Source organism: Embiotoca jacksoni, unplaced genomic scaffold, assembly GCF_022577435.1.
Source record: "Embiotoca jacksoni isolate LCO1_2020_lvr unplaced genomic scaffold, fEmbJac1.0.p SCAF_20, whole genome shotgun sequence".
Taxonomy (NCBI): Eukaryota; Metazoa; Chordata; class Actinopteri; family Embiotocidae; genus Embiotoca; species Embiotoca jacksoni.
The window spans coordinates 1,363,718-1,376,586 of NW_027185341.1; the positions used below are offsets into that span (position 1 = coordinate 1,363,718).

The window sequence follows — 12,869 nt, forward strand, 5'->3', positions numbered from 1 at the left end:
AAACGCAAAGCGTTGAAATAATCAGACATAACCTCTTAAAATGAGAATAAGAACCTGTATACATTTTATTTTGCTCCTTTAAAATGGCCTGCGGGTAAATGACACATATATAGCAAAAAAAAAAATATATATAATTCATACAAAGTGCGAGATCGAAACCACCAAAAACAAAAACGCTGCTTACGAATGCAGCACAGTACGGAAGCCCGGGCGGGGCAGTCGGGAACCCGAAGCGCGGAACTGTAACGGGGGAGTTCGAGGGAGGGGGGAACCGAAAAACGGGGGACCGGGGGAACGATGGCGGCGGGACCCGGTGTTTCTATGCAGAGCGGCAGCCCTGCGAGAGAGCTTTCTATCTCGGTTCAGCAAGGAGGAAATCAGCCTCACGGAGACCGGGTCAAAACCGAAGAGGTAACAGGTAAGAACACGACCCGGATGTTAACTTGGTTTCGTTTACTGATTCTTTTTTTTTTTTTGGTGTTATTTTAGTGATATGAGCTAACGATGGCTAACGGCTAAATCGGCCTACTATTGTTTTTGTTTTTTTGTGTGCGTGTGTTTGTTTGTTTTCGGCACGATAAAGACACATCTCTATTTGGTAACACGAAACAATAACAACATTCACTCGTGAAACAAGTTGATCGCGCAGCTAAAACACTAGTTAGCCGCCCCCCATGTTGTTAGCAAATGGCTAACGTTAGCAACATGCTAACATAAACTTTGTACCAACATCGACAAATAAATTGAGACTTTTAAAGGTCTCCGAAGAGAAACTGTTGGCACCACACAAGTTTGCCTTATTTATGGGAATAGCGGTGGGACGAAGGTGCCGGTCGGGGACATCCACACAATATGAAATATCGCATTATTGTGTGCTATTTCTTTTTGTTTCGGTTTTTCGGGACGTCACGTCATTTTTCTGGTTGCGATAATGATTTAATTAATCATACTTTATAGACACGTAACAATTATATTAACGTGCAATATAACTCCTCATCTGTAGTCGTTTTGGTTTTGTGTTCACACGAAACAAATCGTAGCAAAATCGAGACTTTCATTTCACTGAATATCACAAGGATTTGTACTATGTTTTTACCTGATTATCTTAATTGTTTGTATTTCCAGGTTATTTAATATATGTTTATATCACGGCACAAAGTCACCTGACAGTTCAGCTAAGTAATGCTAATGCACTTCAATACACCAGCCCCTTAAATATAAAATCCAGCCTTAATTAAGATGCAGTTTTCATTTTCGTAATGCTCAGTTGTTGATGAAACTGTTTTCGCAGGTGTTGATGAATATAAACGATCAGTTTGGAGGGTGTAAATTGGGTTGTGTTGTTGAACAGTATTGCTTTTATATTGAGAGGTGCCTCGGTTGTTTAGCCTGCCCACGTAATACTGATGTGGGCAGGCTAAATAAATAAGTGATAGGAACACCTGCCAGAATATACAATTTTAACAGCACCTCAAACTGCCGCCTCTGACATGACAAGATATCAAAATGTGTTGTTGCGTTGGGATTAGTTGAGAATAATACACTGGCAACTGAGTGTATTTTGATCAAACCTGAATGCACCAACAGAAATAGAATAAACGTATTCTTGTTGCTTTATACAGCTGTAAACATTGTGAACTCTTTTTATTTACATTTTTTTCCTGGCAAAAGCTTTTCCTGGTAAAAAAGCCCTCTTAATGAAGAATGTTTGTTGGTCAGATACAGTTTTGTTGGTGTTTTAGCCGAACTAGATCTACCGTATAGGTGTTTGATAGAGAGTTGAAACTCGTGAATAGTCAAATGCAAAAATAAATAATTATTTTCATGATGTAATATTGAGGTTGTTTAATGCTCTACATTTATTGAAAACCAAAGTGAAAGGGCAACCTTGCCCGATGCCCTGCACACACATCATCCATTGTAGGTAGTTGAGTTTTCTGTTAAGGACTGAAGGAGAAGGAATCATAGCTTTATTGAGGGTGACATTACATGAGTATTCATCCGATTTTTGTTTCACCGTTATCGAATGTTTGTTGCATCTTTTTTTTTTTTTCAGAAACAGAGAAGCAGACTCGCAATGCCGCTCTGCTGGAGAGGCTTCATGCCAAACACAATGCTTCACGGCCATGGCAGGAGACCTGCAAAGTTGTGCGTCAGGCCATGGTGAGACATCTTCCTATAAATAATTTGTGTGAATTTATACAGCATCGCTTTAAAACTCTTGACGGGCTTAAACATTGACAATTACCTGAAGCTCTAAAACCAGTAATAACGGGCCCGGTGATTGGCTGTCACTCCTCCCTGTTGTACTCTGACAGACCAATCTGACTGAAAGCCTTTCATGTGCTGAGATCAAACCTGAAGTAGCAAAACAAAATCTACCATCAGCAGGCAGGACTGGAGAAACACGTCAGCAGAGCTTAAAGGAAGCTTAGCCTGCAAACATAAGCCTTATTTTCACAGGTTGAAAATAATGCTCTTTTTTTTTAAATGCACTCCACCTCTAAAATGTCTGAAAATTACAGAGTCTTGCAGGTCAAAGTTAAATCTGATTGACCTCACATCTTTTTGTGGCATGATGAAAATGTGCTTCTCCACAACTAGGGCGATTTTTCATTTCTTGAAGCGACAGTGTTCCTGAACATGACTGTCAGAGTCGGGCGGGTGGTGTCTTCTTTTTCCTTATACTGCTGAAAGGTGCGCTTTTATTTTATTTTTTACAAGTTGTGCAGTCCTTGTGGATGGGCAGCTACCACACCTGTAACTCCCATCTCTTTAGAGAGTAAGAGGGTCCACCTAGTGGCGCAAGCTGGTATTACAACAAATCAGCAATGCTTTGTCATGACTGAACTCTGAGTGAATTTTTCTGACTTACAATTTGACTCCACGACTCTGACGGGGCATCCCTAAAATCTATTTTGTAATTCAAGCTATTTTAGAGGTTTTAGAAGTTCTTGATTACCATCAACACTATCAATATCCACTATGACCCAGCAGTGCCATCCCTTTATCTATGTACTTAACAATTCCTCATCAGGTCACAACAGAACAAGTATTCACAACAGAGACTCACAACCAGCCTGCTGAGTACAAATTTATAGCCATTAATCACGCAGTTGCGCAAACAAGTTCTTTCTTACAGTGTGTAATTGTGACATTTAAATGTCGGACTAGTTGTGCTGACTAAGCCGGAGGAAAACAAACTCGAACATCTGATCTGGTTAATTAAGCATTTTCTTCTTTTTTTTGTGTGTCTCAGGAGAAACGCGGCGTGATGAATGCAACGGGCCACCAGCTCCTGCTCAACTGCTTAGAGACCCTGCAGAGAGCGCTGAAAGGTGAGGCTGACAAATCATAGCACCGAAACATGAGGAAGAGCGGGGCAACCTGTTTGTTTAGAAAATGTTACCTTTCATCACTAGAGAGGGGAAATGTAACTGTATTTAGACTAAAATAGTTATTTAACATTCCAGTGCGACACTTTAATGGAAAGTGTCAGTGGTGTCGGTAATTTACAGCTTGCTTTGTCACTTCCTGACATGTCCTCTGCGTTGTCATGCATGCACGCAGTCGTCAATGACTTGTCACCTTATAAATTTCATGTTCCTCTCCGCCTTACTTTTCAGTCTCCTCTCTGTCCTCCATGACGGATCGCCTAGAATCCATCGCTCGACAAAACATGTGAGTTTCAAACATTTTGCCCATGTTTTCTCATTTTCTAACTACTCCAGATGGTTTTGGTAAGTTCAAGGATGGAAAGTGTTCAGTTCGATGCTTTTTTTCTTTTCTTTTTCCAAACTGAGCTGAGAATTAGGATCTCGAATGGCTGCGGGCTACGCATAAAACATTGCAAAACTGCTATTTAGATTGTATTCCTTGTACTTATCTATTGTGAATTTTAACGACTTCCCTTTTCAATACACTTAAACTGTTTTTAAATAGGCTAAAGTGAAAAAAAGTTAACAAGAAAATGACAGTTGTTTCTCTTTATGTTTTCGTCCTGTCCCTGTAGGTTGGGCTCTCACCTCAGCCCATCAGGGACCGAGTGCTACATCACATCAGACATGTTTTACGTGGAGGTGCAGCTGGACACCGGTGGTCAGTTGGTGGACGTCAAGGTGGCTCATCAGGGAGAAAATCCCACGGTCAGTGTAATTTCCATATTGCTCCAGAAAGTGAATCAAATAAGACTCAAGTTGATTCTTGTTTATTTTGAATTCCCTTCAAATGGTTAATGCTACTTTTTTCTTAATATGTTGCTCACAGAGTTGTCCTGAGCTGATTCAACATCTAAGGTGAGTTGAACCCACTCACTTCGCGTTACAATGTGATGAGGAAAACAAACTCGGATGCAATGTTAATCGTTTCTGTTTTGCGGAATGATGCAAGCAGCTGTAAGAAATCATTTTAATGATCTAATACCTGTTGAAACAACATTTCTTCTTGTTTCTCATCAGAGAAAAGAATTTTGAAGAATTTTCTAAACATCTCAAGGGACTGGTTGATTTATACAAACTTCCTGGGGACAAGTAAGTAGACCTGTAGGCTAGAAAGTTGTCTGAGTGAAGCTCACATAAAAATGAAGGTGGATTGTTTTGTTGTTGTTGTTCTTCTACGGATAGATTGACTTGAATTTACACTGAACTCTCCAAGAACGTGAAAGAATTTTTCTCTTCACTATTTCTATGTCAAGAAGCCAAACAAACTGCTCGAAGGATGAAGAAAAGTGAATCCCAGATTAAAGATCGTTGTTGTTTAAGACGTGGAAGTCTTGATGAGTATTGTTTTCATGGCAGTTAAATCAAATTACCGCACTTATTTTCTGTGTTCCAGTAAGCTGAAAACCAAGATGTACATAGCACTGCAGTCTCTGGAGCTTGATCTCACCAAGATGTTGCACATGTTTAGGTAAGTACACAGAAATGATTTATCTTCCCTTGTACGTTATTCTCGGTGTCTTCGAGCTACTGATGTTTTGCAAATGCCTGCCGGTTGTGTGTCATGCTACGTGCTAATGCAGCTACCATCAAATTTAAGTAATAAGTTGGTGACCCTAAAATATACATTTATTAAGCTCGTAGTGTAAATTGACTAAAAGGCCTAATTTGGTCATGTTTTGTTTGATGCATGTTTTCTAGGTTGGCAACCAACGCTAATACAGCGGAAACTATTCTTCATGGGAGTGTGGGCTTACTGACAGCCAGGAGTGGTGGCCATCTCGTTACTCTCCAGTGTTACGTGTCCCCTTATGACATATTTGAAGAGGGAACCGGCTCACCGCTCAACTTAACAGACAACAATGGCAAGTACATGCAGAGCATTGCCGACAAGGGCACAGAGGAAGAATTACACAGCGGCCACCGGCCGTATGATCAAATGATGGATTATCTTTCGTGACTTGTGTCTGTATGCGAACATTTGTTGTTGCAGTGCCGCGCTCTCTGGGTGTCAGTGTCTCTGTGACGATCGAGGGAACCTCTGCTGTCTACAAACTCCCAATCGCTCCACTCATCACCGGATCCCACCCAGTTGACAACAAAGGGTAAGAGACCTCACTTTATCGTTCTATCCTGCGATGAGCAACCTATAAATCTGTCTAAAAACTGCAAATACTCAGCCCAGAACTGGAGGTTATTGTAAATCCTCATGAAATGCATTACTCTTTGACATAATAAATCAGTCATTTGGGGGTTATTTTAGCCTCTTAGGAGAAATATGTTTATTCCATATTTTAGGACACCTTCATTTTCCACTGTGACCAACTCCAACTGCGTGGACCTGCCAGCCTGTTTTTTCCTCAAAATGAACCGCCCTATGCCTTTCTCACTCTCCTTTATCCAAAGGATGGGCAATGCTACTTGTGAGTTTATGTCACGAATACTCGTGAATATTCATAAGTCATAAATATGTACCGGAAGGATGACACTTGTTCAGTTTGGTAATTCATTCTGTCCATCCCCCCCCCCCCCCAGCGATCCCGGTGTTCGAGACTTCACCGAGCTTCTCGCCTCTCTACCAGTTAATTGTCCAGAGCCAGCTCCAGCTCCTGGAAGAGAGCAGCTCCCTGCCGCCACCCTCACACAACATGCACTTTTATTCTGTGAGCAGACACACACAATTTAGTAATGTGTTGTAATCATGTGGAATCTTTCCTCTTACTTTTCATTCAGTTTTGTTCTACATCCAGCATGTGTGCCTCAATAGTTTGGCCCTCAACTGTTCTGATTACTTGTAATTTTGGTCACCTATTGGAATTGGAAATGTCAAATCATTACTCATTGTATTTATTACAGAAGTAATATTACAATTTTTATGACCATTTCTCTCCGTCAGGATTCTTATACCAGCAAGTCTCTTTATATGCCCCTTAGTTCTGTCTTTGTGTTTGACATGCTCTTATTGTCTCCGCTATCTTCTATCAAACACGTAATTTCTTGACATTCTTCAAAGAAATTTGTGATTTCAAAAGATAAATGCAGCTGATACAAAAAACACATTTTAGAACGTTATTCTACATAAAACCCTTTAAGAGAAACAGATTTATGCTTTCACAGGTGTTGCCAGATCAGCAGCACTGCTACTTCCTGAATGGCAGCGCCCCAGTGCAAGATGGTCATTCTCTTCAAGGAGCACTGGTATCCAAGATTCCCTTCCGCCACCCAGCACAAGTGCCTCTCCTATTAGATATCATTCGGCACCAGGCAGCCTATAACACCCTGATTGGCAGCTGTGTGAAACGAACTTCTGTCAAAGAAGGTAAGAATCCGGCTTCTGATTTCTCATATTCGGTCAATCAACAATATGTACTCTGTTTTGTTTTTTTTTTAATTTATTATTATTTTTTTTTTATCAAATTACATTTGACGAGTGTTTCATCTTTTCTGTTCCTTCAGACAGTGCTGGCCTGCTGCAGTTTGAAGTGTGTCCTCTTACTGACTCAAGCTTCAGTGTCTCTTTCCAGCATCCAGTCAATGAGTCGTTAGTCTGTGGTGAGCAATCACTTTTTACAAAATCTCAGTTTTGCTCATTTTTTGGTGGTGTAGTTATCTGACATGAATGCATAATGAGGATGCATAATCACACCAAACATGATGTTTTGAACAAAGTGTGTTGGAAGTTATTATACAAATAAACTAGAGGAAAAACTTGTCATCATTCAAGGATCACATGGAGGCATAGACAAGAATTCTTTTGAAATTAGGACTGTAATTTTAGCACTTCATTGAATTCACTTATTCAATTGAATCCATTCAAACCTCTTAGTGAGGCCATTTTTCTTTACTATTCAATGAGTGAAAGTTACTAAAATTATAAATCAAACGATCCAATTGAATTCGCTTTGGTCATTTACATGAGTTGTGTCAGTTGAAATATATTTTTTATTATTAGTTAGTCTGTTAACTTTATTATTATTTAATTCCTGTCCAATCTGACCTCTTTCCTTTAGTGGTGATGGAGGTGATTGACTCCCGACAGGTATCCTGCAAGCTGTATAAAGGACTGTCAGATGCTCTGATTTGCACTGATGAATTCATTACCAAAGTGGTCCAGAGGTGAGCTTGTCAATTCCCCCTGAATGCATGAGTGTGAACAGTGGTTTTTTTTTTTTTTTTTAAGGTAATCGTTTCTTCGCCCTCTTAGATGCATGTCCATCCCTGTAACCATGCGGGCCATTCGGAGGAAAGCAGAGACCATCCAGGCAGACACTCCGGCACTCTCATTAATTGCACAGACTGTGGAGATCATGGTGAAGAATAACCTGCCACCCTCTGGTAGTCCCACCTATAACATGGCAGCAGATGATGGAACTAACCCTATGGGACTTCCTGGGCTCACAGGGGGGAACACACCAACTGGGGGAGGACCCCCTGGAGGACCTAATTTTCCAGGTCCAATCGCTTCTCTGTTTGGCATTTCGAGAACAGAGAGGCAAGCCCAAGTAGGAGAGTGCCTAACCCCGGGAGGGGTGGCTGGCCAGCAACAGTTGCAGCAACAACAACAAGGTCAAGGGCATTCAGATGATTACAACAAAGTCACCCAGAATCCCATACTGACAAGTCTATTGCAGATAACTGGAAGTGTGGGTTCTAGTCCCAGCTCCCAGAATGCACCACAACCCCACCAAACTCCACCACCAACATCCTCACCTGCCAGCAACACCAAGAATCATCCCATGCTGATGAACTTGTTGAAAGACAACCCCACACAAGATTTTGCCACACTGTATGGTTCTAGTCCATTAGAGAGACAGAATTCTTCATCTGGTTCTCCACGGACAGAGGGCATGGGTGGAACCTGCCCTGCAGGTAGCACAAAGGGAAAGAAGAAGCGCCAACGGGGGAATGAAAAGGGTGGTGGAACAGCTCCAGGTGGTGGAGGGGGTGGTTTAGGCATGAAATCACAACAAGGATCTTCCATGCCACAGCATCACCAGCACCATCCAGTGTCCCACGAGGATGATTTCCATAGGGAGCTCCTCTCCATGGATGTGGACGCGTCTCAGAATTCAATCTTTGATGTTAACCTCACAGGTGATGGCTTAGATACACCCCACAGCATCACTCCAGCACCTAGCCAATGTGGAACACCACCCTCTGGCCCCAGCATGCCTTATTCACAATCTAATGTCCATTCTCAGCAACAGCAACCACCAGGTGCTGCACCGCCTCGTATGGTCCGCCTCTCTAGCTCTGACAGTATTGGACCTGATATCACAGAAATCTTGTCAGATTTACCAGAGCAAACCAGCAAAGGCAGCAGTGGGAGCCATGGGCAGCACCCCATGGGCAGTGGCGTGGAGGATGGAGGTCCCCTAGGCACCCCCATCCGTGACTCCTCCAGTTCAGGTCAGGGTAGTGCAGTGTTTGATTCAGCAGACATTTTCAATACCAACAGCAATGAGAACCCTTTTACAGATGCTGCTGACCTGATTGCTGAGGCCACTGCAACTGCCGCCACTCCCAACAGTGACTCGTCCTCCACCAACTTCTTTCCTGACGCTGCTGACTTCAACCCTGACCTCCTGACGTCAGGCCATGGTTTCTCCCAAAGCTACTTTGATGACAGTTCTCCAAGTGCTGATGGGGACATAGACCTGGTTAAGGGTTTTGGGGGAAGCAGCCAGCAGAATACCCCATCAGGAACACCTCAAAATCCTACTCCACATGGGCAGAGCACTCCAGAGCCCTCACTGAAGGACCCTTTTGATATGGGGATAGTGTTTGGAGGCAACAGTGGTAGTGGTAAACCTCTTTTAGGGCAAGCTCCTGATTTGGGAGACGCACATGGCGGAGGGTCCCAGAGCCCCCTCATGATGGGCCTCGGAGCAGCATGTGGTGACTTTAAAAGTGCCGAACCGAAAGTAAAACAACAACAGGTTCTCATGCGGCCAAAGGATGAGAATGGAGGCAGCGGAGGGAGCAGTTCTGGGATGGGAATGGGGAGCAGCTCAGCAGAGGGCAAACAGGTCAAACGTAGCAGGACCCCATCCAGTGAGGGAAAGTCCAAAGATAAGCCTCCCAAACGCAAAAAGATGGACCCTGATGGGAAGTCCCCCTCTCACAGCTCCGGAGGGCGACCTTATACGCCTCCAAGTGGTGGTTCAGGCTCTGGTGGAAGCATAAGTGGTGGAGGCTCCAAGTCTCCTGGTAGTTCAGGACGCTCACAAACTCCTCCAGGAGGTGCCACACCTCCGATTCCCAAAATCACTATTCAGATCCCAAAAGGGACCATAACTGGGGGGAAAACTTCATCCCACAGTGGATACACCTCCAGCAGTTCAGCCACCAGCAGCACAGGAGGAGCAGGAGGAACCAGCAGCAGCAAAAGCCATCATTCACACTCATCCTCCTCAGGGAAGATAAAGTCCAAGGAAGGCTCCATGACACAGGGCAACAGCTCCAAGCCAGGAAGTGCAGGAAGTGGAGGTGGACCATCCCAGTCAAAAGGCTCTTCCCAAGGAATGGGTGTTGGCAAACCAGGATCCTCCCCAATCACCAAACATGGGCTGTCTGGGCCTGGAGGTACCGGAGGTGGAATTGGAAGTAGTAATAAAATTAAGCCTCAGGGGGGAAAGCCTCAAGGGTCGCTTATGAATCCCAACATAAAGCCCAACATCTCTCCTTCCCATTCTCGCTCCAGTAGCTCTGGTGAAAAATTGTCCTCACCTATGAAAATGCAGCAGTCCCAGGTTCCAGGAACCCCTCCATCTTCCAAGGCCAAATCCCCAATGGGCTCAGGAGGGGGCAGCTCTGGAGGGTCCAAGTCCTCTTCTGGTGGAGGTATGAGCTCCCAGAAGCCAATTGGTGGAAGTTCTTCCTCTGGTTCAATGTCTTCCTCATCGTCTTCCAGCTCCTCCTCTTCCGGTTCCATGGGCTTCTCGGGAGGCTCCCAGTCTCAGTATGGGGGTGGTGGAGGGGGAAGTGGAGGGGGAGGAGGGGCAGGAGGAGGAAGTGGAAGTGGTGGATGTGGGGGGGGTGGCGGAAGTGGAGGTGGAAGTGGTGGAGGGGCTGGTCAGAACAATGCAAATAATGCCAACGCCAAAGGGAAGTCTCCCAGTCGAAACAAGAAACCCTCTCTAACAGCAGTCATAGACAAACTGAAGAGTGTAGGTGGAGGAGGAGTGGGGGAGGATGGTTGTGAGGGGGGCCCACCAGTAGGAGGAGCCGGTTCGGCATCTGCTCCTGGTGGCGGTCCTGGCAATGTTCCCAGTGGACCGTCAAACATGGGTCCTTCCAAGCATGCGTCATCGTCCCAAAGTGGGGAGTATAAGCGGGAGAAGTCGGATAAAGAGGCTAAAGCAAAAGTGTCGGTTTCTGGGGGGAGCAGTGGCGATAAAAAGCTAATGGACCCAAAAACAGGGGGGGTTGGTGGGAATACTCTGGCCAAAATTATCATTAGCAAACCAGACAGCGGCTCACCAAGTATCAAGGCGAAAGTGACCCTTCAGAAAGCAGGGGAAGGATCTAGCGACTCTATGCGTCCCCAAATTTCCAGCCTCAAAGCTTCCCCCCTCTTCAGTGGCTCCACTCCCAAGCACGACCGCTCCTCCCCCAGCCACAGCCGATCGCCAGGATACACCCCACTCAACCACGACAGCGAGAGCGAGTCGGGCAGCAGCTCAGTGGCCGAGAAGTCCCACCAGAACAGCCCCAGCTCGGACGACGACCAGACCATGCGGCCACTTCCCCCCCAGGACTACATGAGCTCCATCCCCCTCAGCTCAGGGGAGAAACACAAGAAACACAAGAAGGAGAAGAAGAAGCAGAAAGAGAGAGAACGGGAGAGGGACAGAGACCGAGAACGGGACAGGGACAAAGAGAAAAAGAAGTCATCTATGTCCATGGGGCCGTCCTCGCATCCAATAAAAGCAGACAGTTGGTCACGGTCACCCATCTCGGCTTCGGATTCCTCCTTGTCCATGCTCGGCTCAGATCGTCCATCCCGACCCAGTCCAATGTACATGAGAAATGAAGACGACGATCTCATGGACTCAGCCCTCACCGGTAACCTTTAATTCGATTTAGAAAGTCTTTCTTTTATTTTACTCTCCTGTTGTTACATTTTAACATGTAATATACAAAGTAAACTTATTTATTTAACCCAAGGCACAAATTGGAACCGGATTCAAGAATGTCGTGGTTTCCCGAGTGATCACCTGTTAAAGCTGATAATGTCTTTTGACTCTATAAATACCAATGCGAAATGTCAGTTTTCTATGAAAGTGGATGCTACGGAATACCAGCCTCCTCTAGCTTTATTGAGGAAGTGGCTTTAAACTGTTCATTTTCTCAGAAGTAGACATTATATTTGTCTTTCCTGTGAAGTCGAGGTTTTTACTGTTGCTAAATGTGTTTTTCATGTTCTTTTCAAATTGAATACATGTGCAGTGCATATTGCTAAAAACAATTGTCACTGTACTGTCTGTGTATGAAAAATGAGAATGACATCTGTTAAAATTAGTATTGTAAAGCCAAAAGGGTACAATGTTCAGTTGCCTTGTTTTTCAGATACAACTGGGGATTTTTAGATTTTGATATATTTGAAATGGTTAAATGTGTAAATCAGTGCAGGTAAAGAACAACGACACATGATAATGCTGATGGACAAGAAGTGACCTGCTGTTAATTCTTTTGAACTGTAGTTTTTTGAAGCTTGAAATAAACATTTCACTTCTGTAAAAATCGCATTTTTGCATTTTAGCAGACTTTGTTGTTCGTATTCATTTTTTTTGCCAGCAAGAAAAGCGAGGGTAATTGTCTGTAAATACGTTAATACTTCAGGTTTGGATCATTTCGCTTCCTGTTCTGTTGAGTGGTTTTGGCTCAGCTACAAGCTACACTAGATGGCAGCAGTGTATCAGACTGCTCAATTACTTGGAACTCAAAATTACATGGTGCTTTGTAATGAGTTGCACATTCCCAGGGGGTAATGCTGAGAGGTTAAATGGATTTTCACATCTTTATTCACAGGTATTAAAGGAGATGATTTTGTGAAGTGATGATGCAGCTAGACAGATAGGACAGAAGGAATAAAACGTAAACAGCCAGATACACAACAGAAAGGAAGACTACGAGCTAACAATGTTCACCGCTCAGTGTGTCATCAAGAAGATGCCTCGGTTCACAGAGACCAAGGTACAAAAAAAGTAGATAAAATATAATCTAATTAAGGATGTCTTCAACACGAAGCTCGGGTTCAAATGATGCTTCAAATGGGATTCGGCTATAAAGGCAGTCAGCACTTTCATATTAGAAGCAATGTGACAGAACAAACAGACCTGAGAGTTTTAAGTAAATTACATGTACTTCCTTTAATAATCTACAAAACCAAAAATATTTAATAAATGTCAGTCAAGCAAAGTGTGTCGA

At 43.8% G+C, this 12,869-nt stretch overlaps 1 protein-coding gene across 1 annotated transcript; it reads left to right on the top strand.

Moving 5' to 3' along the window:
* Positions 1-273: 273 nt before the first annotated feature.
* med1 (mediator complex subunit 1) lies at positions 274-12,187 on the top strand. Its single transcript, XM_069155497.1, has 16 exons — positions 274-418; positions 2,057-2,163; positions 3,260-3,338; positions 3,627-3,681; positions 4,013-4,145; positions 4,267-4,295; positions 4,458-4,529; positions 4,834-4,908; positions 5,139-5,302; positions 5,431-5,542; positions 5,736-5,860; positions 5,973-6,100; positions 6,555-6,756; positions 6,894-6,989; positions 7,448-7,553; positions 7,642-12,187. Exons 1-16 carry the CDS (start codon positions 298-300, stop codon positions 11,513-11,515), a joined length of 5,478 nt encoding a protein of 1,825 aa, XP_069011598.1. The 5' UTR covers positions 274-297; the 3' UTR covers positions 11,516-12,187.
* The last annotated feature ends 682 nt before the right edge of the window (positions 12,188-12,869 follow it).